The 25,747-nt window shown below is 42.8% G+C and overlaps 1 protein-coding gene across 1 annotated transcript in view; it reads right to left on the reverse strand.

Annotated features, from left to right (window-relative positions):
- Positions 1-17,627: 17,627 nt before the first annotated feature.
- Positions 17,628-25,747, reverse strand: part of LOC104506660 (E3 ubiquitin-protein ligase PDZRN3-like) — a 30,480-nt gene continuing 22,360 nt past the window's right edge. The window contains 6 exon segments of the mRNA XM_010147683.1: positions 17,628-17,918; positions 17,920-19,175; positions 20,094-20,219; positions 21,281-21,382; positions 22,164-22,226; positions 23,092-23,190. Coding sequence (XP_010145985.1) covers positions 17,645-17,918; positions 17,920-19,175; positions 20,094-20,219; positions 21,281-21,382; positions 22,164-22,226; positions 23,092-23,190 — 1,920 coding nt within the window. The 3' untranslated portion in view covers positions 17,628-17,644.

Below are 25,747 nucleotides of genomic sequence, written 5' to 3' on the forward strand. Positions count from 1 at the left end.
CAGCTGGCTGTAGAGTAAGGAAGTCACAGCTGTTTGTTCTCTTTCGATTCTTGTGAACACATTTTTAGCTAAGGTGCCTGAACCGCCTTCTAAAATTATGGGAGAGGGAGGACAGGAAACCCCCTGCCTTTAAGAGGGGAGCACACCAGGAGACATTGTTCTGCTGTAATTCACGTGGGGCGTTGCTCTAATCCATAAAGTGCAGCCATGTGTTCGTGTCCCAAAAGGGCATTATTATTTCATGATAACGGTTCTCCCTAGAGTGGCCTTACTCGTATTCTAAAAAGCGTTTATTGTGGAGAAAACCTGTATTTTTGGTGCAGGCAGTTAAGAGTATTGAACAGTAGTTGCAGCTGAGACAGAGATTCTCTGATTCACAGAGATTAATGCAGCTCTTTGGACTTCTCATTAGCTAGATACCACTCTGTCCAAGCCAGAGGGGGGAAAAAAGAAATTCTTTAGATAAACACTGATCAAAATATAGAACTTCTGGTACCTTCATGCAAACACCAGTGTTTGTCAGGTCTGAACAGAAATGATTCATATTTTTCTTTTTGGAGGCCAAATTGTGGAGTTCTTTTTGATTCAAGTAGCTGCATCAGTGCTCTGTCAGTTTTTTCCAGGGGCTCTGGGAATCTGCGAGGGCAGCGAGCAGCCAGTGTGAGTGAGATTTCCTTCTTGAGGGAGGGGTTGTGTTGAAAACCTGCATGTTGTGGGTGGTGAGCTTGCCGCTTTCTAAATAGCACCCAAATAATTGCAACATTGGGTTTTGGATTTGTACATCATCTCAGATGATGATTACAATGTTATATAAAACTGCTGTTGTGATGCTACAGGAGAGTTTGACAGACTTTTGAGCACATATTTCAAAGCTCAGAGTTTGTTACTCTGTAACTAGTCTGGTCAAAGAACTTAGAAAATCATGGAATGGTTTGGCCTGGAAGGGACCTCAAAGACCATCTAGTCCCACCCCCATGCCAAGGGCACTTCTCCAGCCTGTCCAGGTCCCTCTGGATGGCAACCCTTCCCTCCGGTATGTTGACCGCACCACACAGCTCAGTGTCACTGGCAAACTTGCTGAGGGTGCACTCAATCCCACTGTCCATGTCACCAACAAAGATGTTGAACAGCTCTGGTCCCAATACCAACCCCTGAAGAACACCGCTTGTCACTGGTCTGTGGTGCTCCGGATCCTCCTTATTTCTGTTTTTAAAAATGGGGGTGATGTTTCCCCTTTTCCAGTCAGTGGGAACTTCACTGGACTGCCACAACTTCTCAGATATGGTAGATAGTGGCTTAGCAACCTCATATGCCACTTCCCTGAAGTTGTTTTGTGTAAATTCTTCAGCTATCACTTAAACAGCAGCGTGCCTTAGTGACTGTCCTTCAGCTGTTACCAGAGGAATCACCACGCTTAAGATTTATTCTTCAGATGTTCTTCACCACAAGTTACAATCACAACTGTACAGAGGAAGAGCTCATGTAGCAAATGTAGTATTTCTCCATTTTAACACTGGTACTCAGACCTCCAAAAGAAGAGACATCTCATATTAAAAGAGTGTGCCAAAACTAGCATTAGTGGTAACATGAGAAACCTGCCATGACTGGGATCAGTATTGCTGTTACTAAGGGTGCAGTTAGTCCGGAGTGAGGATTCCGCAGTGGTGCTGCAAGACTACACACTATTCATCTGAAAGATTTATAAGGCACATGAAATATAAATAAAAACAGATTTATGGCATGTAGTAGCATAGATGTGACGAGCCTGTCAAGATGCTGTTTTAGCAGTCAAAGCTTAGTAAAACTCAGTCTGAAAGAAACTGCTCGAGAAGCCCAAACCCTTTTTTCTCAGCTGAACGTTTCCTCTCTGTCCTGTAACAAGCAAGGTGGATCATGCACCACGGAAAAATCTTGATGGTCTTTTGAGCATCTTATATTTCCTGTGTATTTGTCTCCTAGGATATAGCTCAAAACTTCCCCAAATTTGAAAACCTATTTAATGTAAAATTTGAATCATAATTGCAAAGGTGATTATAATATGCAAACAGGAATTAAATGTAAAACTTTGTGTTAACTTATGTTGCTGTTTTCTGTCAATACTGATGAAGAATAGTTACCAGAAGGAGGAGATAAAACCAGAACCTTCAGCCTTGTGGTCATAACTGTTCGGACTATACGGATGCATTTTTCCTGCTGGTGCTGTTTGAGTAATTTAAGCAGGACAATGATATCCTTGCTGGCTAATAGAGGTGTGCAGGTGGCAGTGTGAACACCCTGAGGTTCATGTCTTGTTGACCACAGAACTGTGCCACTTTTAGTGTTTTGTGAGTAAACTGTGAATCAAGTAAACCACTCTCAAACCCATATTGTGTTTGGTCAAGTGCACAATTTTTCACTGAAAAACAGTTTGTTGGAAAATCTCTGACTGTCCCTGCTGTTCTTTCCTCAGAATGTAAAAGGCTTTATTATGGTAGAATGAGACAGATGGAAATGTAAGGGGATCCCTTCTCCCATTCCCACCCTTGATAGCGTGCCTGACGTGGTGGGTGCTCCGTAGCACGGGTGGGGAGCACAGCGTATCACCCCTGCCAACCCGCAGCTGCGTTTAGAGCTGTGTGCTCTGCCCCATGCTCTTTGTGTTTTCTGATTCACCTGCGGTGGGCGTTCGGCAGTCAGTACTCTGAGCAGTAGGTGTTGAGTGCGGGAGACTCTGAGCACCAAGTGAACGTGCAGATGTTTTTGAGGACTCCGAGCTGGCTGTGGCAGCCAGAGCTGTGGCCGTGGCCTGCTCTCAGCCTGTCGTCACATCGCACGCTTCTGGCTTTCATAGTCCTGGTGATGGTCATAATCACCGTCACAAAGCAAAGTGCCTGATGCTAACTTGTTCTGCTCTGTTGCTTAGGAGGGAAGGACAATTCTGTTTAAAGTATTTTGTACGTTTAATGATGTTACCCGCTTACTGTGCTGGATCAGATCTCTCTGAAATGTGACCCTGTGTTCATGCCAGATACTGTATGTGGTGGCAGCTCCTGGGCTTTGTTTGGACTCATCTTTGTGGCAAGGATCAAACTAAGTCGGATATTTTTGCTGAAGAATTTTATATTTGGGTTATGATCAAAACCTCTGAAGGTGTTCATATGTGTAGGTGTGGATTTCTTGTTTCTCTTTTAACTGCTGCAGGAACAAAAGACTAGAGAGAGCCTCCTGGGTCAGTGAGACCAACCCTCTCCACTGCAGCTAACGTATCACGTGTGTGTCAGGCTTTATTTGCTTGTGGTTTTCCTCTAAATTTCGTTGCTGGTAGCAGAGTAATATCTCTCCAAATGTTTTATTTTCAAGAAAACAAAGGCCAGCTCCATCTTTGCTAAATTTGCAAGCACTTAAAGAAAGGAAAATCCATTTATCTCAAGACACCAGCTTTCTATAGTCCCTTAATTTATAGGATTGTCCATTAAATGGCTGATTAGCTTTGTGTCCTTTATGTGCTTCAAGAGTAGCAGTCTCTTTAAAGTTTGTTTGCAGAGATTTGTGTTTGCCTGCTATCATCCTTAGTACTTCACTTGATTGTTTTTATACACGCTCTTATGCCAGGCTAACCATATCACGTGCTCAAGGATTTATTAGAGTGTTCAAAGTATTTAAAAATTACTGCATGCTTGATTTTCTTTGTGTAAGGCAGGAAACTGCTTGATTTCCAGCTTTTTAAATACTCTTCTCCTCAGAACCCTCTCCTCTGCCCCAATCTGCTATTTCCTCCCTCTCAGACAGGAGATGGAGCATGCCCTGCCAGTGGCCAGTGAGGAGGCTCTGTTTATTCATGCTGTTCCTCTAAAATGGTCAACAAAAGCCTAGAGATAATGAGACGGCCAGAGTTTTTGAGGTTTTGGTGTGACCTTCTATTATAGCGAGCTCTCCAGCAAAGGCTGAGAGGCTTTAGTACTCAAAGAAGTCAGGTACCTGTGGGACTACGACCCAAGGTAGTTTCTTACCAGAGGGAATTCTGCAGTCTGTCTGTCTGTTGCCTGGTAAGCACAGGTAAGTTGCTCCCAAAGCAAGAAAAACTCCTCCCCTCCTTCCACAAGTATCCATTGGACCTGCTGTGCTCTTGTGAAAGGAGCATAACACCAAATTGTGGACAGATGTGTAAAATAATTACTGTTAGTCAGTCACACACCTCTCTGAGAGGCTGCCTGTGTGCGGCACTAATGGCTTTGTGCTCTGGCATATTGTACACACAGAGAACAGACGTTTTAGCCCATGGCTGGTAGAAGGTACAGCAACACAGTTGATGTATACACAGTGTTGAATCAAAATAGGAGTTCTGAATGGTAGTAAGTGATTGTAAGGACCCAGAGCTATGTCTTTGCTAATGTTCCTACTACCTGCAAAACTATGAGGCATTGGACAAAAATGTATTTCACAGGCTTGAGTATAACACTCAGGTTTGTCACCCTAAAGCCACAGAGAAATCCCACTGCCCGTTTGTCATCTTTTCCACCAGAAAAGCAATTTTCAAGACTTTGGATGTGCGCTGCTGCTCCAGTATCAGTGCTGATATTGGGACAAGGCAGTGGTGTTCATGGAAAGCTTTCACTGAAGGAATTCTGGAATTGTTTCACCTTTGCAAAGACAAAATTTGGTGATACGCCATTCTCCAGTGCAAAAAGTGTACAAACAGAACTGCATAGGCAAGAGAGATTCTCTTAGCTGAGGACTTTCTGCTTTTCTTATATCCCAAAGAGGTTGGGACATAAATGCACATGGTGATCCTGGCTGGCCTGAGTCACTGGGAAGGAGTCTTGGATCCTGTGTGTCTCTCACCACTAGATTAAATTGCCCTTCCATTCTGGGAGAGGTGGAATATGGTGTGTGGTGCAGCAATTGTTTTTGTTTGTTTTTAATAACTAGCTTTAAGGCAATAACAGGCAGGCAGTGTCAGCCTGATGTATTCTGGTTTGATTTCAGGCATTACACAAGGGAACAGACTATTTCCACATCTCCCCCTAGAGCTCTTTAGCAACAACAGCAGCAATAATAATAACAATCCAGGTTATTAAAAAAAGAAAAGAAAGAAGAAAACATCACACTGGTTCCCTTAAGGAGTTGCACAAAGCCATGGCAAAGGTCCATAGGACTGGGCATCTTTGCTCCCAGCGTAAGAATTAGTGCACGTAAATAACAGTATACAGCGGTGTTGCACAATGAGCATTTCTGATATTCAGGAGAAATAGGTTTTCTTTCAGTTGAGGAAAAGTATTAGGCTTTTCACCGAAAAGGTCGTCTTCTCACCCTTGCCTGTGTAGGAAAACTTTTTACCTGCATTCGTTAGAACAAGTGTTGAGGGAACTTGTGAGTCGAGCTAAATGCCTGACTAAAGAGGAATAGCAAATGTCAATAGAGGGAAGAGCTGATGCCTTTTTAATGGGAGAAGGGTCAGTGGGTTGGCAGGAGAATTGATGAACTGCCAGTATAATATGCTGTGTGTAACACCGAGGTAATGCCATGTACTGTATTTTAAGAGCACAGTGTCTCTCCCCTGGAAACAGCAGAGACTTACCATGCTGCTGAGCGAGTCTCAGACTTGCCATCTTATATAGCTTTGGTTAGGTCTTTTCTTCCCTTTCTGTATTTCTTTTTTAATCTAAAATGATTAAAAAGAGAACCTCTAGGCTCTTTTGTGCTGGAAATGTCAAGAGGACACAATTTTGGATTTCCTGGGTGGTTATCAGTGTTGTGTTTGTATGGCGCCAAAGAGAGGAGGTTAAAAGAGGAGTTCTGGAGAGGGGGAGCAGTGCTGAAGGGAAAAATTGTGGAAATCTTTTGTGCTCTCTCAGTATACATTTGTACAAACGTTTCATCAGAACAGAAACAGTAGGAAAAAACCTCTTTTATCAGGTTGGAAAGAGAAATGTTAAGAGTGTGAGACCTTATTTTTCCCATTCAGGACCAGACGTGGGGATAAGGCTTGGACTGGAAAAACATATAATGCATGTGTAGCTATGTGGGAAGAGAGGAAAACCATGGTTTTACAGTGGATGGAGCCAGGTGCAGAGCCATTATCTTCTAGGTTGGTAGAAGACATGGAAGGTTCTTCTGACTAAGGTTTAAGATGTCATCTGCATCCTTGATGCCATCATAGGCAGAAGAAATTCTTTGCATCAGTAGTTATGATGAATTGCATTAATTAAAATTTTTGCATTGGTTTGGCTGGGTCAACTTTCTCTCCTCAAAGTCTTTGAGGCAGTAGTTACCTAAGAGTTAATAGAAACCCTATTTTGCAGTGAATACATGGTGGGTATGGCTGCACTGTCAGCTGAGAATTATGCTAATGGAAAGGACATAAGAAAAAAAATGTTATGTGTACACATTAGTGAGCATGGTCATTGGTTAATTAGTGGTTAACATGTGCATTGTGGTATGATTCAAAGGCCCTAAAAGTTCTCTGTGAATGCATTTCCATTGCTAGGCATTTTGCCTTACATGAAAATGTTCCAGAAATGCAGGCTCTACCTAGAACAGCCAATGTAATTTTTCAGATTGAGAGAAACAAAAAATCTCTTTGTTTCTTTCTTGTTTTAACCTTCTCCTTGTTCTTCAAAACAAGGCATCAATCAATGACAACAGAAACGGCTACTCTTAGGGCTGTCAATGTTTATAGCTTTGGGTTTAATAGCAAGGACATAAATATATACTTTTCATTACATTTTTGCTGTTATTTGCTCATCATCCACAGTATCTGATATTATCATAACTCTTTGGTGGAAGCTATTAAAGTTATGGTTTGTAGCTCACACTGGCATGAAGCAGACAGAGAGCCATAAAAGCAAAGAAGCCGCATGGATTGAGATTCAACTATTAGGCAGTATTGGTCATTTTCTCACTATCCACAAAACGGCAACTCTGATCTCAGTACACAGTATTTTTAACCTTCCTTTCTCACCCTGCCTCCGCTCCCCCCCCCCCCCCACTCCTCTTCAAGAACCTAAAGTCACACTTGCCATTGCAAGTGCAGGATGATGTTTGGCTTGTTAGGGGCAACCACTACTAAGCAAAGAAAGTCTGTTCATCTGTTGAATAAAAGAAGCAATTTAGGGCTTAGAAGCAAATTAGGGCTTAAAGAAGAGATGACTTGAAGCTGTGCCTGCAATAGGCTATTGTGGTGCCCACCCCAGTTCTGGGTTGTGGTAGCAAAGCTCTCCTGGGTCACTTGTTTAGGAGGACATTCTCCAGTGGAAGATCTTTGCAGAGAAGCTTTCTGTCTCTCTGTATTCAGCTCTGCCTGGGAAATTCCTCCAGTGGGGCCCATGAGCTTTTTATCTTCATTGGGAGAACTCCTTGCTGTCAATACTTTGGCCTGTTTACAAGTGAGTGGGTAGAAAGACAATGAACTAATAGAGCTAGTTTACTAATTAAAGATGGCCAGTGAGAAAATAAAGCCTCAGTTGAGACTTGTCAGGATAGGAATGATCTGAGATGGTGACTTCATGGGTATAAATCATTCATCTTCTGGCAGAAGATGTCTGGCTTCCTTCACATATGGCTTGAAATTACTAGCAAGAAATTCTAGACCAAATTCTGATGTGATTTACCTGTTCTGATCCTCCTGGTATTGCTAGGCTCTGATGGGATGTGTCCTGATCTTTCTACCATAGTGGCAAGAATCCTTATCATACGGCTACCATAGTGGCAAGAATACCTCTAGTGAGTTTTGAACTAAATTCTAAGTACCATAGTGAATCCTTATCATACGGGCCTAATCAAAAATCTACAACCTCTAGTGAGTTTTGAACTAAATTCTAAGGACTCCTAGCCATTTCATATTCCATATTAGTTTAAATTTCTGTTTACCCACTGTATTTCAGCATAGAAATTTACAAAGAGCACAAATGCTCTTTCATCTGTCCCTCTTCAGAACTAGTCAGTCAGCTGTTGGCAGAGACTGACTTTTGCTGGGTTTTCCCAGCTTTCTGCAAATAATCCAGGCTTATCCTTAAATAGCCTAATTCTGTGTCAGTGCAGTTTAGGATTTATTTTAGTCTCTAATATTTCATGTGACTATCAAACAAAATAAAGCATTCTAAAAAAAGAAGTCTTTTTACAAATCTAATTGTATTCTTCTCCAAAGAAGTAGCACATTTAGCAGCTTCTGAACACATTTGGTTTGTATTACAAGTCAGGTGGTTATTCTTTTTAAGCTGCTAAATGCTTGTAGTAACTCTGCTTCACCAAGAGGAACCAAAAGTGAATGCACTTCCCACCTCCCTGTCTGTGGCTGCTCTCCTGCATGTGTGCTCACTGTCATTCAAGTACCCTTCCCAGCTTCAGCGACAGTGGCTGAGTTTGGTGTCTTCTGTCCCTTATTTTAGCCTCAGCCTGTTCCTCATCCCACTGAGAGCTTTATATCGAGCCATACCGGAGCTGTAACAGGAGTCACCCCTGCTGAAGGGTTCTCAGGGTGGTGGTGTGATACACCTGGAGAGAGGCTCTGCCTGCTGCTGCACTTCAGCATCCTGTTCTGCCTTTCCTCTTCTCACCAGTGCTGTTGCTGCAGGTTTTGTATTTCGGTACCACACAGAGGACATTTGCTTTGAAAGAGATTAGAAATGTCTCTGAGGAGAGGTGAAACGCCTTGGTGTGTGTCCTGGCACATGTGGTGATCTGCGTGGGGGTCTGATGTGTCAGCAGTTCCCTTCTCCTTGCTCCTGATTCCTACGAAGTCAGTGAAAGGGTGGAACCTGTTGTGGCCTTGTGAGTAACCTGGTGGTCTGTATGAGTAAGGGCCTTTGTGTCGATGTTTAAACAAACACACTTTTGGGACCATGTGTGTGATGGAGAAGTATGGTTGTGCAGGGAGGAGCAAACAGGCAGCGACCAGGGCACTGAGATTGTTGGCTGAATGAGAAGATGCTTTATTCAATGGCGGTGTTTTTTTAGCTGGTCACCTCCTGTCCTGGCTAAATTCCTCTTGACATCTGACCACTAGCTGACAGTCCTGAAGCTTTGCCCTTCTGCAGTGAGACCTCCCACAAGACTGCCACTTCTGAGAGCGGGCAAGCTTCAGATTGGCTGAAGATGACAAGGATCACAAGCTAAAACATAGAGCCTGTGAAAGGCTTGCAGTTGCTGCCTTGTGTACTGTTCTCTTTTCACTGTGGGTGCTTATTTCTAATCCCTTTTAGCCCTACTGTGTAGTGTAGCTACACTGAGTATAAATTGCTTTGGAGCAGTTTTTCTACCTCTTTCAGAGGAGAATAGGGTACCACTGCCTGGGAATAGGTCATTCCCTTTTGCTTGCTACAACCATTTATGTGTGTGAGGATCACAAGCACAGGGGCTACCTGATGTATCTACTAGGTATTGCGTTAAGCATGCAAGTGCTGGCTGCATTTGTGAGCATCGTTGGAGTGAAGGTTCTTAATTTGGTCCAAATGGATTAAAAAAACCCAACCCTTTAGTGCTTTTTCAGATGAGTATTATGCTTGGTTACTGACGTTGTAAATCTGAGTTGTGTTCCTGGCTGTTGTTAACAAAAGATTGTTGTTACCTGAACTGGTCAACCAGGAAACTGAGAGGGGGGTGAGAGAGGTTTGAGGGGTTGCAGGTGCAGTTTAAAGTAAAAAGGAGAATGTGCGAGGTACTTTGCTGGGGTCTGTTGCTGCTGTTGCTGGGTTGGCACATGGGTGAGCTGGGTCAGAAGCAGGTCTCCTCCTCCTACAGTGGAGGGGATGAACATCTGAATTGCATTTTTAAGGTAACCTTGTTGCCTCAGATGTTGGTGATGACTTGAGGGTTAAAGCTGTGCTGGGCTTATACAATCCCTTTGGCAGGCACTTGTTATTTTGCAGAATTACTGCATTTTGGGCTCGTGTGGCCCTGCTGATGGCACTAATCGTCATGATAGGAGGCAAAGTACCATGCCTGGCCCTATTTGTGCTACTTTAGCCACATGGATGTTCATCCATTTGATTTGGAAATATTTCTCTGCACTCATCAACAGCCACATGCAGGCAACCGAAATTGCCACATTTATTCTGCCTTTGTTCTGAAAACGACAGACGCTACATTACTGTGAAACATGGTGAAAGGCTTTTGTAGCTTTGGTTTTGTTTCTCATTTGTGTGTAAGAGTGTGATATATAAGCTATTAATGCTGATGAGTGAAGGGACTTTTCTTCAGCAAGATCTGCTCCTTCTCCCATGAAGTCAAGCGAAGCTTCCACTGGGGAACATGTGCTGTTTGTGCTTAGCAAAGGACTTAGAAACTGTACTGGGACTCTGGAAGGAGAAGAGTTTAGTGCACGTGTGACTCACAAATACATGCAGATATGTTATGTGGGGGTTATTACTTTTTCTTAATAATGTGACTTTTTCCCCAGCCTGAATAATTTGAAGGAATGATGCTGTTGTGCACACGCCTGAAGGCGTGTAACCTGCTCTGTCCTGTGGGACTGTGGCGTGTGTGCTGGTCCCAGTGCAGGTATCTTAAGGAGATAAATACAAAAAACATCTGCCGAGTCTTGTGTGTCAAGTGCCAGCCTTGCACAACTGCTGTTCTCCTCGTGCCTGACCACATTTAGGGCTCTCATACAACAGTTTTGCAGTGTAGACACTAGAGCCTTATTCCCATTCCTTCACCTCATGAACCAGCTGTGCTGAGCAGCTGTACTTGGGTCACCGATGGGGACAGGGACTGTGCCACGTTGCTGCTTCCCTCCGAGGCTGTTTAATGCAGACACTGCCCTGTCCCACACTCCAAGGGCAATTCATATCACCTTTCAAAAAACCTGAGACCCTGCCACTGTTTGCAGTAGGAAAGCCGGTACTTAGGGTGCTTAATAAAAAGCTTTGCCAGCCTAGGACACAAAGGGCAGTGTCAGTCAGAAAATGCTTGTGGAGAAGGAAGGCAGAGCCTGTAGTGAAACTATTAACCCCCCCTTTTCAGGGTCTGCTTCATTGTGTCTTTGGGCTTTGCCTTAAATCTGCGTTGTGTGGTACCTTATTTGTTTGTTTATGTTGTGTTTAGCAATCATTGATAACGTCGTGCTTGGGTGGTGGATGGGGCTAGATGGTCTTCAGAGTTCTCTTCCAGCCTCAATTATTCTGTAATACAGATGCATGGAGAGATGCCTACAAAGACTTCAGGAAAGAATAAATGAAGCAAAAACTCTTAGCCTCGCTGAAAAACACTGACACAGAGGAAAGCTGTGTGGTTGTATATATACTGAGGGTTGGTCTTTCTTTATGAGAGAGAGTTTTTGATGACTTTGGAATGGGAATACGGAAAAAGGCTCATTGGTTCATTACCAAACAATCATGGAGTGCTTGCCTCTGCCTTGTGTTCAGTTTGTGCAGAGAAGCCTGTGGAGTTTCTTTGAATGAGATTTCAAATGCAGTAGGGCAGAGAAGCATTTTCTGGAATAGCTTTGTAAAATTTGCTTATGGTATAACTGAGTTGTGTTTCTCATGGAAATTATTTGGATGTGACACTGCTTTTATTTTGCCTGCTACCCCGAGCCCTAAGGACTAGTAACTGTTGGATGCTTACATTTAACTGGAGCTAAGCAGAAATTTGACAAACCTTGGGTGCCTTCAATTTGCGGCCTTTTGATTTACTGTTATTAAACAATTATAGCTGGATTTGCCTTTTGGGGAGTCTTTGTTTATGGCATTCTAAGCTAACAAAGCCCAGCTAAGCCAAAGGATGGATTATCGAAAATCAAAGCCGGCTCTCCTAATAGGGACAATGGAATCCCGCCCGGTCCGAGCCTCGCCGTGACACCTGGGAGGCCCGCACTCCAATATGATAAAGTATTTTCTTTGAGAGAAGGTCAACAAAAGTTCACTTTTACAGAGAAGTTCTTATTCTCGGTTAATGGGGCTCCCTGTTGCATGGCCCTGCAGTTGCTTAACATAAAAAGGATGGATTGTCAAAGAAATTACCTTTAAAGTTCTTCCCTGGCAAACTTATCTGAAAGGACAGACCAAGTGTTCTCTCCTGGCCAGCCTGAGCGGTCCATGACCCAGCCACCCAAGCTATCGTGCCCTTTTGCACTTCTGCAGTTTAGCATTTGTCAGCAGTTTGATTTCGACCCCTCGTTTCTGGGCAAGTGCCATTCCTTCGGATTGTTATTTTATAACAGAATCTCCTACCTGGGTTTGAGAACAAACCATTTCATCTTTTTATGGCATAGAAGTGAAGACAGTTCCAGTCCTTAGGGGATTTTCTAGTCCCAACACAGCAGATTTATAATTGATCATGAAATATTGTGTGAGTGTATCATATGTGATGTGGACTAGGACCTTTTTTGGTTCTCAAGAACTAAACACAAAATCAAAACATAGAAGCAGAGCCAGACATGGCTTTTGTTTGGCATGCGTTACGTATGTAATTTCTTGAGTATGTAATTGATCCCTAGTCATAGCTGGGCCCAGACCCAGCAGACAACTGTGGGCATTATTCTTAGCGATCCCTTTCTGTTTTAGCTGACTCACTTTTCCCAGAAAGGGGAGAGTTGGGAGTGGGGTGTGAGAAGCGCATGACCTAAGGCCAACATCATCTGCTGGGAGAAATAGGTACAGGCTGTTTGGGCTTGCTTTAACTTGATTTATCATGTATGCAGAATGGTGCTTGAAGCAGGTACTGGAGAAATATAGTTATCTTTTAAAAAATTACTTTGCATGCCAAACTGTGGACCTGGCCGTTGGAAGCTTTATGATCAGTCCTGCAGCAGACCTTGTTGCATAATTGATTTTGCAGTACAAGCTCTGGCACAGGTCTCCTGGAGCTTCTGGAGGGGTATGGCTTGGGATGTCAGCAGGGATGTAGGACGATTGGTATTTTTTTATGGTTAGCAGCAGAAAATCAAGTTCTGCTCCCATGCGCAACGCTGTGATGGCCCTTCTCTTCATACTCTTCACTAGTACACTTTAACTATGTAAGTTAACAGTCTGTTTTCAAATCCTCTGAGATTGCTTGGAGTCTTTCAGCTCATGTAATTGGGCTGTCAGCCCTGTGTACTAAGGCCCTCATGCTTGAGCATGGAATCAGCCCAGCCAACCTTTAGTTGTGACCCCGTCCCCTCTCCCTACCCCCTTTATTTTTTTTATGTACAATATACATCACTGTCTCAACTACCATCAGTCTTTCCAGTAGCCAATCTCGTGTTTCTGATGATGTGAGCTGGGAGTGAGCAGCTTTCGCCACAGAAGCCCCTGAATCTAGTACCACTGTGTGTCACGCCAGACGCTTAGAGAAAAGGGGCGTTAATTCTGCCTGTTTGCATTTGAACAGTGAACACATCTCCATAAACCCTGTGCAGCTGAGAAGCTGTACTCATCCAAGAAAGCCACCACTTCCAGATTAACTCTCCCTGGGAGCTCACAGAAGCTGTTCTGATGGAGAAAGGAAGCTGCTGGGATGAAACCCCAAGCAGAATATTTGCTATTTTGTCACATTAAAGAATATACGTTTAATAACACCAGGAGCCTCGGCGTGGAGGTACAGCCTCTGCTGTGTCATTTTCTCTTACTTTTAGTTTTTGGGTTTTCCCTCTAATTAGCTATGTTCCAATAAATCCTTAATACAACAGCTGCTTTAAAAACAATTGAAAATACAACAGAGTTTAAATTGCTTATGGCTTGCTTTGTATGGCTTCCAGGCATTTGGGCAATTTTGCTAACAAGTATCCTGTAACCTATTTGCAAAGGCCACTAGCAGATAATTATATTTGGTTAATTTACATACTTTCAGTTTATAATCCTAATTAGTTCTCCAACCAGTAGTCCCTAGGCAATATGTAGTCTTACCTCATTTTATTTGCCATCACTAATGTGCAAGTTCTCTTCTTTTAATTTACAAAAAAATGCTGTTAGGTTTGGTTCAGGGCTTTCCCATTTCGGTGCACATCTAAAGCTGGGTGATTCCACGCTGATTTAAACCCTATTTGCAAATCAGTATTTTACATTTTCAGATATTCCATCTGGGAGACATTCTGCAATTTAGGGAAACTGACCCCAGTTTGACACAGCCTATTTTTATTGCAAAGAATCAGGCCAAATTCTGCACCAACCTGTATCCAGGGCGTCCCATTGTTGTCTCTGGTTTGCCTAACCCTGTAGGATGAGGACTGAGGTGCTGGGCTGTAACTGTCTCGGTACCATGGCAAAAGCAGAGATGGGTGTTGGGCAGTGTGAGCCTCCAGGGAGCTGTGCACACGGGCTCTGTAAGAGGCTCTGGGGAAACCTCCCGGGCTGCTTGGCAGTAGCCTGTTCCCCTTCCTACATTTAGGATCTCTCCCTGCATACTATTCTGGGATGGATTATCACTTGAGCGTGAGGTTACACTCTGTAAATTGCCTGAGAAGGAAGGGAAAAGGAGGAGAATGGAAATGGGAGATTTGTACTTTCAGGTGAGCAACACTTCATTTAGCTCCTTCCAGGTTTAAATGAATTTCAAAAACCACTTGGAATGTCTCCCCAGTGCAAGGAGCACATCTCCCAGTGCTGATCCCTGCAGGATTCTGAGCAACTGGGATTGAAGTTGAGTGTCCAGCCAGGGTCAACCTGCCACAGTGAGTCAGGCCCTTGCTGGGGGGCGGGACCTGTGCCCAGGCTGTGAGGATGGCTGTTGCTTTGCAGGGCTAAGCAGCAGTTGGGGGAGAGCCCTGGGTTTCAGGTAAAGCCTGTAGTAACACAGGAGACAGGATCTCCAGTGTTGCACGGAGGTTTCTGACATGAGATGTCCTGCCAGAAACGGCCATTTCAGTTGTTATCTTTGAAGAACTGGGGTATGAGCTATAATGCAATTTTTAGAGAAGCTGTTGGATGAAGTATTTCCTCTTGGACGCCAAAGGCTGCTTTCTAGGCTGATTCATTTCACTGTAACGAGGTCAGGTTTGGACTAATGTTATGGCAATTTCCAATGTTTCCTTGCAAGCAATAAAAAGACCCAAAATCTTCCTTTTTACCACCACATTAAGTACTTCGATAAGGTAATGAAAAAAAATGTGTGATAACTGAGAAAGGAAGAGGAAAATCTGCAGTTTGCAAAGCTTTTGCCTCGATTTCCAGGATAACTGATGGATTCTGGGACATGATGCTACTTAATACATCGTGATACCAAAGGAGGGAGGTGATGTTTTAACTAACCAAAATAACAACAAATGCTTAGTGAGGAAAAACTCAAAGGTGTGAGAATAATTCTTGGCCAATAATTTTATTTCAACATCTTTAAGAACGTAAATTTTATACTGTTGATGCTTTGGTGTAATTTCTACACATCAAACTTGAATACCCAAATACGTTTCTGCTGTTACAGGCATGCATACAGTGCTCAGCATTTACATAACGGATGCCTACAGGAACTTGTTACCTGTGAACTTATTCCAAAGGAGCCTATTCTTACGAGTAAAACCTTGGTAATTCTTCCTCATCAGAGCATTTCAAACCTTACTCTAGTATTTCCAGGTAGAATAAAGATGGCTTAATTGTCTTTTCATGCCTGGTTTAAGGGCTGTGATTCCCCATTAATTGTAGCTGCGCCTGTGCATCTCAGTTTCTGAACTTCAGGAGAGGCAGTGCTTTGCTATGGCTCTCACACCTGCCACTGAGATGCACACAGAGTAAAGCACATTGGAGACAGAGATAGCAAGCATCTCACATTGAAAGTGTGTTGTGAAAATCATATGTTTTTCTTACCATATCACTTGTGATGATAATGACTGGTAGTATGTCAGATGAAATCCTGGCTCTAACAAAGTCAACAGAAAATCTTTCATAGGCTACAGTAGGACTAGTGCTTAATCCCACAAGAAAATCCTGTTTGAAGACAAATTTACAGAGGTTTATTGACATGAGTGCCAGATATCAAGGGGCAGTGACAATTTACATGGGCTGAAGATGCATTTTCGGGTATGTAAAAGTTTACTGTGGAATACGGCAGATAGACATTCAATGCTGATTCAGTGCTAGTCCACAAAGGGAGTGGAAAAAACCCCAAACAAGTCTGTTGTTTGCTTCTTGGTAACCGACAAAATAGGCACTGAGAAGAAGCTGTTAATCTCTCTGTTCCAACTTTCCACTTCTATGATTAAGATTGTAATTTTTGCTCTGTATAGTTACGACAGAAGAGTCCAGAACAAAAATTTAGGAGGGTTTGGGAGCAAGTTTTCTGTGGGGGCAAGGGAAAAGGGAGAGGGGATGGAGGATCTGGCAGCTATTCATGAATCTGTTACTTAATCCAGCAGAGTATTCCAATTTATATCTGAATTCTTAATCCAAAATAGAAAACAAGAAAAGGAGTGATACCTATTTGACATTTAGGTTTTGTGTTTTTTCACCATTTCTTTTAACTTATATACTTATTTGTTTTAAATTACATATGCTTTAACTGGTGTACTGTCTCTTTTTAATGCAAACCCACACTGAGGCCTGTAGGTGGGTTTTACATACCGCTAAGAAACGACAAAACAAAGCAGAACAGGAAAGCAGAGGTCCTATTTCTTTCTTGCCTACAGGTCATCTTAAATGCCTTGAGTTGAAGGTACACATTGCTTGATTCTACTCTTGATATTCCTTGTAATTCTCTCTTGCCTCTTCCCTCCATCTCTCCTTCCCTCAAGAAAACCTCAATCCAAATTTCCCCCACGTCAGGATGCAGATTGTTCTGCTGGGTTTGACTCTGGCAGGTTGTCCAGGTGTTTCTGCACACAGGAGCTACGCTTGAGGAAAGAATACTCTGTGTGGTGAAACCAGAAGGGATTCAAAAGAATTTAAGAGAGTTTGAAATATAAAACAATAATTTATTTTGCTTCATTTTACTTGTTAACGTTTGTAGCTAATGATGGTTTCATGAAACTGCTTTTATAATTCAATACATTCAAATCTATAAAGCAAACAGTTACTACCATGGGCTTTTCAAATTCCACAAACTGTCTTATATAAACAAATTAGCTGTACATGCACATTTTTTCAAAAGGTTGCAACATTTGCAAACATGCTTTAAAATCCTTTAAAGCTGTAGTAGAGTGTACTTTGCTTCAGGCTTTTCAGATGAAACCTATATACTTTCTTCAGAAACCTTAAAAAGAAAAATGTTTAAATGTTGAGCATAACTCTAAAAACTGCCGTTTGATATATGTTCAGTGTTACATAAGAATGAGTCTGAGGTTAAACCTTGAGCTAAATATTGATAAACAGCACTCTGTGTAAAAGTGAACAACAGCAAAATAATATCACAAAATGTGGTTTCACAAAAAAGTATGTGCAGTTGCTCTTGTGGGTTTTTTGCATATTTTTTTAGGTAAAGAAAAGCACGGGTACCTTTTAATATTAATATAGTTTAAGCAAATTACCTGTGTAAGTATGGTTAATACATTTCTGGTATTTAAACTTTTCATGTAAAAGGTAACAAGTAAAAAAGTACAATCAGTATTCCAAAAAGCACTGCTAATATTGCCTTTGAGGGAGATGGGCAGGCTTCCTCTCCACTTTATAATGGAGATCCCAGCACCCACAGTTGCAGAGTTCAGTATTTGAACTATAAACTTGACGACTGCATCTTATATACAAAAATCTTGCCACATTCAACGAGGCATTGATTTCTACCCCAATGGTAGTGTGTTCTGTACATAATTTAGCAATGGTGATTATACAGTAGTCACTGACAGGAAGGAATTGTACACCCGTGTGCCGTCTGGTGACTTGGTGCCATGGGTTAGCAGTTCTTGGATTGTCATCCAATTGTCAAATATTTTTTTATTTCTCTTCTTCATCATTTTTTTGTGGCTCAGTTCAATGATATTCATCTCTTTCTTTTCTTCTGCACCTTGCTGTTCCTTTAAGCAATCTAACCTGCTCTGCATCATAAACTCACGCCGCCTCCTCTGCTCCTTCGCTTTCACTAAATGCTGCTTCCGCTCACATCTTCATTTCACTTATGGCATCATCATCGGTAGTCATACCACTGCGCTCCTCCTTAATCTTTATGGCACGTTCTCTCAGCAGCCTGTCCCTGACTGGCCTCTTGGTAATGTAGCGTGTCCCGTCGCTTCTGACCTTGACTTTCCACTCCATCCTTGGCTCGCTCTGGCTGGAGTTGAAGTCCTTGCACATACTCACCAGACTCATTTGGCTCTGTGCGTACTCCACCGCTGACTTCTGCTGGATCAGCTGCATGTAGCTCTGATAGTGCTGTGCGTGGGCAGGAATATGAGCATGCTTATATGGAGAGTGATGGTACGGCGAGATGTAGGAGCCAGAAGGTTTCTGACCATGAGTAGGGCTTTTGCTTCCATCACTGGCTTTTCTCTCCTTGCTTTCCGGCTGCTTGCCAAGGTCGGGATCTTTAGCAGAGGCATGGCATTTAGCAGTGCTGGATTCATGGCTTTCTGAGCTAGCGTATAAATTCTTTTGGGAGACATTATATGCCACTGCCCCCTCATTACCTTGACAGTTAATGCCTTCCGCAGTTCTGCGCAGCGAATTGTCAGGGGAAATCTCCAGCGTGAGTGGTGTGCTTCGGCAGCTTTCACCGGTGTTATACGCGCTCGAGCTATCCTTGTCAGACTTCTCGGGGAGTTCCGTAATGTCTGAGAGCTCGTGCCTGCGAACGTCGATGCTTGTGTTATAGTTGCGGAACCCGCTGTTATGCAGCATCCAGGGTTCCCGGTACTGATCCTTCAGCTGCTGCATTTTATGAGCTCTCACAATATTCAGGCACTCTAGCTCGATATTGCGCAGCTCCTCATTCAGCATCTCCAGCTCTCTGTCAACACTTTCTTGGTCGCTTTTGCTCATATCCAGTGTGCTGTTATGATAATACAGACTGTACGGGTTGGCAGACTTCACCTGGCACTTCAGTTCCAGCAGTTCCCGGAATCGCTCGCATTCGTCTACGGGGATGCCAAGGAAGTCGACGTCTGTGCAGTCGGCCGAGATAAATGATTCATTGCTGAACTGCATATCCCCACTTCCTAGGGTGTCATGACTGTACGTCAGCTTCTTCTGGCTCCCTAAAGTGTTGGAGGAGGTGGTGTGATCATCCGCATTGTTTTCCTGCTCGGAGCTCTCATCGTTGCGAGTGCTGTCATCTGTGCGCCCCATGCCGCTGTCCTTCTCGTGCTGGTTAGATAAAATAGTGGCTGTGTCTGTGGTACCTCCATCCTCCTCGTGTTTCTTCTAACAGCAAAAAGGAAAAGACAGAAAGAGAAATTATTGCAAGGCATGAAATATTTCAGGGTGTTTATCTTTTAAGTTTTCTTAATCTGTCACCTGTTGCACTTTCTGCATCTTTGTCTTTTATGTGAACGGAAAGACTATTATGAAGAACCCATAGGAATGGTGACTGAAAACACAGCATGCTGTGGATGACCTCTGCAGAAGAACCTGAGGTCTGTTTTTCAGTTATATGGCAACAATGATAGAAGTCACAATTCCACATTGTTTTATTCTCCTACTGGATACACAAAAGTATCCACTTCCACTGTGGTGCCAAAGTGGGAATATGTCCCTTCAGAAAATGTGGCTCCTGCAGAGGATGTGGAATTGTAGAAAACTCAAAAAAAACCCTCTAGGCAAAATTTGAAAATCTATTCGTGAACTTGTCTGACTGCATTAATCATGGCAGAATGATTAGTACAGGTCCAAATCTGTGGCCCTGCATAAATGTTGCTATTTAAAAACCTTTATCTTTGTCTTTCTCCCCATAAGTAGACTTTATTTTGTCATTTGCCTGAGTTCTCCAGGAGGCAGGCTGTTTTCAGTTTGTGCATGCGTATCAGATAGGGAATTGCCTAAGTCAGCCCTCTGCCTGCTTTATCTATCACACACCTAGCTTGTCCTTGTTTCAGTGACCGCAGCCAGGATGGTGGATTTCTAAGAACTGTGATTATGATATTGTACGGGACAAAATAAAAAAGGTGATGTTTGAAAACACTTTGGTCCCCCAGATGAAGTTGTGGATAGTCATCTAAGATCTTGATTTTAAAGAAAGTCCTTTTGCCGTGATCGTCATTCGAGACACTAAGTGTATTCAGTCTGGCTCAGTACTGGAATACTGAGTGCCATGTGTGGTTTTGACACCACTGTACAACAGACTGGCAGTACCTGCTGAAGCATGCTGGCAGTAAATTGCATTGCCTGGTGGTGCTGTTCCTCTAACATGTCCATGTGCAAGTCATCCAGAAAATCGTTTCTGTCATCATCCATCCATCCTTCATCCAGCTATGTGAAAAGGGAGGGAAAAATCAAACCGCATGTTGTCAAAAGAATGAAGACTGACATAAATTATGTTCCTTCTTTGTGGAAAGTGAATGGGAACTCTTAGGAGATCCCTTCCCATGACAGGGCTGCTGTGCCCTGCGAAGGAGCACGCATCTCCTTGTGCTAAGTGTGGGTATTGGCTGTCCTACCTCCCCCAGCTGCCTCCATCTCCCCAGCATGGTTTTATCTTCAACAGCCCTTATATATGAAACAAAACCAGCCTTTTCACCCATGGAAATACTTCCTAGGGTTGGGGCTGGTTTGGTTTGTGTGCCAGTTGATTAGGATGTAGAAAAATGCTGCATAGTCCAAAGCTTGAAGGCACCACTTGCAAGGCAGCATCAACGGCCAGAGGGAAAAATGCTTGCCAGGGGTCTGTAAGACTTTTTGACTCCCAGCCTCAATTACCCCCAAGGGCAAGATCAGAAACACCTAGGCTAACAGGCGTCTGAGCCTGACCCTGCATCCGCAGGTGCCTTGGCGAGGGCTGCTCTCCCAGCACCAGAGACAGGTCAAACAATAGTGCTCATGGCTGTTTGCTCAGCACCTTTGTTGTGCTAATCCCTGCTCTATTAAGGGATCTGGTTCAACCTTTTACTGCAGCTGAGGATTCTTCTTGACAGTATTTAACTGCATTAGGAGATGGTGTATAAAGGGCTAAATAATAGGTATTTTAATGAATAAATAATCAATAGATGTAAGAATTAGAGTTCAGTATGTTCTTCAAAGTTATGGCTTGAAGCCATCCATAATACCTTGCACTGATGCTTGGAATAGCATTGCAGCATACATAAATCTCTGTGCAGCTTATAAATTGAACTTTAATATAAAATGTATATGTAAGTACTGTGACGGCTGAATTCCATTATTTTAGACCATATATATCTCCAGTCAAACTGTATAATATGGTTTTAGGTAGATTTAGGTAGGTTAAAAATCTTCAAAAGATGCTAACCGCTTTCTACAGAACTCAACTCTTAATGCAGACTCAAGAGAGGGTTGGTTTGTGGTTGTGACAGTACCTGAATTTCTGGTCTTGCAACAAGTAAGGAGATATTCTTGCTCTCTTCACTGCTGAGAAGTGCCACAGCTTCTTCTCGGTTCTGTACCTCTATGCCATTGATCTTTAAAGAAAAGAGCAATAGCATGAAATCCTTTCATAGGGATACTGAAATGCTGCTGAGGGGCTCTACAGAACTGCATAGCTGGATAGATCCCCGCACAGTCCCTGGCCGCGTTTCCGGCCGTGCTGTTCAGGCGGGTGTTGGGCAAGCGTGTTGTTCAATGATAGAAACTGGAGAGGGAGAGTGGGGCAGGAACAGAACCATAACATCAGGTCTGGGTGGAAAGAAGCAGGAATATCCTTGTGAGGTGAGGCAGGTGAGGCTGGTCCCGGAGACTGACTGGGATGTGGACCTCTACTCGTGTTAGTGGCTGTGCAAAGACAGACCACGTCTGACAAAGCCCCTATGGTGCGGGAGTGTTGCGCTTGGAAGACGACTCATTCCAGCACACAGCAGTGGTGTTCAGCCTGCTGATCATCCCTGTGAATAAACAGGGCTGCCTGGAGAGATTCTGCAAAGAGACATAATTGTATGGGCCAAAGTAGAGGGTTTCTGGGGTAGAACGAAGCCTTAGAAGTGGAAGAGTATCAGAATATGTGCTGGAAACAGCTGACATCTGCAGAGAAAGCGCTTAGCCTGCAGAGTAGGGCCAATATAGGGCTTTATCTGGCCAGGACTAACAAAATCTGACTGAGATTTGGCAGAGGAAAGGGAAATATTCTCAGAAAGTTATATGTATGAATATGTGCCTGAAGGGAATGATTTGTAAAAATATACTGAAATAAAGACATTGTGGCAGATTGTCGTGCGTTAGCACACTTTCCACCATTTACACATGTACCTGAATGATGCGATCCCCTTCTCGGAGTCGACCATCTTTTGCAGCAATGCTGTTGGGATCAATCTGCAAAAGAAGAGAACTGTGAGCGCTCTGGGCTTTTGAGAGCTCAGTATTTACTTCCCGATGTAAACCCAGAATTGGTAATATGGCTGATACTGTAAGTCGGTGGTCTGTCGCTGCTGCTCTATCTGTGGTCGTTACATCTCGCTTAGTGACACAGGACTTCTTGCTTATGTCTAAGTGAAATGAAAACCATCAAGCCAAACCCAAAACGTTTCTCCCTGAGATGTGTCTCCAGAGAACGTGGGTTTATCATGTTTGCATGGTATCATTACCTCGTAATTTAACCATTTGCTTTACAACACAGTGCTCTGATGAGAACCAGGTTTTGCCTCCAGAACAGGAAGGATTATGTCTGAATTGATGCATTTCAATAGAACATTTTATATGTAGTTATGAGGTTTTTCCCCAAACTGCTGCTACTGATTTTTAAAGGAGCTGCACGATGAAAAGATTACCTATAAAACGCTGCTTGTTTCATGACAGGGGGAAAAGAGAGACAAGAGCCTCCAAATCTTTGCAAATAAAAACATGTCTGTTTTTCTTCCCATTTATATTGTTTATGGAATAATTGAGAAAAAATTAAAGGCGGAGTACATTAAAAATACTATGAAAACGTCATCTGAAACTGAATGCTGAGATGGCATTAGGCGAAAGATGGACACTAAATGTTACCAGAACAAAGTTCCATTTCAGTGGATGCAGGATTTCACTCCATTTGGAGACAAGGAAAAGTAATTAGATTTCTTCCAATTACTGCATTCTGACTGCACTTAAACATGGTACAGACAGAAGACAAATGTCTTCAGTGACCAACGCTGCAGTTTAAAAGACAAAGTGTATCTTATGGAAATCTGCTCAGTCTCACCTCACTCACATAAATACCCATGTCATCTTCATCATCCGTTCTGTAACATACAGTGAGGCCAAGCTTGTCCTGGCTGTTCACTCTATGTAAATCTACTTCCTGCAGTTAAAAAAAGAAAATACATTGTCAGCGAGACACTGGTGACTGATGGAAACAATTCTTCAAATACAATGAAAATATTTTGTTTAAGTGATATAGTGGATCTCTTTTCATTTCGCTTGTAGACGCAGTTAACTTACTGAGCAAAACGTGATTATATGCAGACAATCAATACCTGGGGCGTTTTTGACCCTTCAGTCAATATCAAGTCATTTTGAAAACAGACCTTTTATTGATCTTAAAGAAGAAAAATTACCTGTATTTCATGTAGTGCTAAGACTTCAAATGCTAAAATACCTATAAAGTATGATTTCAATATTTGCCACAGCTGATATATATTTCCTTATAAGCAGGGAAATTTTCTGGCCTTTCAGAGAAAAATATAATACTCCATTACATTAACCTGTGTAATTTTTATGAAATGATGTAATAAATTTCTCAAAACTGTGACTGAAGATCAATATATTGTCAGCAAAGCATTCAGTATTGGTAATAGAAAAATAATAAGAACTTCAGGACCTCGCAAGGGTTTGGTTTCAGCAGGTCACGGTTTGTCATTCTACTGCTCTTTGGTGGTCTTGTTAGTCTTGGGGACATTTAAACCATCTTAACAATACGGTACTCCCCTATGCTTTTCTCCTTTTGCCACACAGACTTCACCTGGCTTATTCCTTTCCCACGCTTGCTGCTGCTCTGTGGCACTGGTTGGTATAAAGGGTTGTAAAATCCGCGGAGATGCCCACAAGCTGTGGGACGCTCCGGGCCAGCGTGCAGGCTGTGTAACCATCCATGTCGCGTCTTTTGGCTCTGCCTTCTTGCTTCCGAGGGACGTCCCGGGAGCCTTAACGTGCTTAACCAGCTTACTGTGACTGCTGTGTCAGCCCTGAGGGTGCTGCCGCAGGGAGGAAGGGTGTTTCTTCACAGGTGGAGGTGTACAACCAAGCGTAGTTGTGGTTTTTACTCCCCTTCAGCAGTGCCTGGCAGTGAGTGAGGCTTTGAAAGGTCCCGCTCCCTCCTCTGCAGCTAAGGCCAGGCAGGATGGAGGCAGCGGCTGTGGGGCGTGAGCCCCCTTGCTGCACAGGGAAAAAAGAGGGGGAAAGGGGCGCAGGCTGAGAAAGGGGGCAGAGCTGTGCGGGATCCGAGGGCTGTCCCAGCCCCAGGGCAGCCCATGAACCGCGCTGGTGCTTGCAGCGTCCGTTCCAGGGAAACGTCCTGATAACACAACTCATTATTTCTGATCGTCTCTCTGTTTTGACCTGCGCTGTGCCATTTGTAAGGGCCAAGACAATAAAACAAGCTGATATGAATAATTTATTGGCATGTCTAGATGACAGCTGCCAAGATCAGCAATCTCATGTTATTTACTTGTCAACATGTGTAATTTCTTTTTTTTTTAAAAAGAAACATAGCTGTAAATGTCAGTGACATTTCAGATGGTATTTAAATGGTTTCAGTCAATAGTATCCACCGTGAACTGCTGCTCTTTTTTCTTCCTCTTTTGTTACCTAAAGGTTTGAACACAATGCTTTAATAGTGGGGTTTTTTTTCAGATTTCTAAAGCTTTTGGTGCTTTCTAGAAAGGAGATGGGATTTCTTCAGAAGAAAAGATGAGACAAAGTGGATTCAGTTCTGATCTTGGTTGATCCTTGGGAACGCCACAGCAGTCAATGTGTTTATTCTGCATTTAATCATGGTGTGCACTGGGGATGAGGTGGGAATTTGTGAATTGGGCCTAATCCAGGCCTAGAATGATTTCTGTATTACCTGCATACTTCAACAAAAAGATTTCATGTCTCGTGGGAAGTGTCTATATAGTTTCTTGATTTGAAAACATGGCAGTGAAGTAGTGGCAAGAAATTAGTGCTGTAGCTCATTCTCCTGTTTGTCACACTGGGAGTGAAAATACATCTAATGTTAAAAGAACCCAACAAAACCAAACAAAAAGGCCTGGTGACTTTGGCCATTATTTAAATAGATCCTGTGTAACTGTACACACTTGCCAGCACCTTTTGAGCAGAATGAGAGGAGGGAGCAAGCTATTGCTCTGTTCCTACCTGCCACATGTTTTGAATAACAATAGCTGTTTTCCCAACACTGTACAACTATAAAGGGTATTATAATAGTTAAAAAATAAGTATGGGTTTATATTTAAAATGCACCATCCGAGACATCACCTGTGATACACTAGAAGGTAATAAGTCATCTGGTAAATAAGTAATATACATTTTAAAAGGAAAACAGATACTTACTGTTTAAAAATACACTTACAAAGCAGCAAAAAGCTAAAGCAAAGCAAAGAATTTTTAGAGCAGATGTTTAGAACCTGAATTTTTATGAGTAATGAGTTGACAGACCTACCCTTGGGTACAATCCCTCTACTCCTTAGTAGGAAGAGAATAAATGGGTTTGATGCTACCCAAATATGATAATTTTGTGAACTTAAAGATAGGAACAGCTGCTTTCTGTGGGTCTTTGCGTCAGTGAAGTTTTAATACAATCATTAAGGTTTGAAATATTTGAAAGATAAAAGCGTGCAATTCCAGTTGGAGTTGAAGAA

This window comes from Eurypyga helias, unplaced genomic scaffold, assembly GCF_000690775.1.
Source record: "Eurypyga helias isolate BGI_N326 unplaced genomic scaffold, ASM69077v1 scaffold15202, whole genome shotgun sequence".
In the NCBI taxonomy this organism is placed as follows: domain Eukaryota; kingdom Metazoa; phylum Chordata; class Aves; order Eurypygiformes; family Eurypygidae; genus Eurypyga; species Eurypyga helias.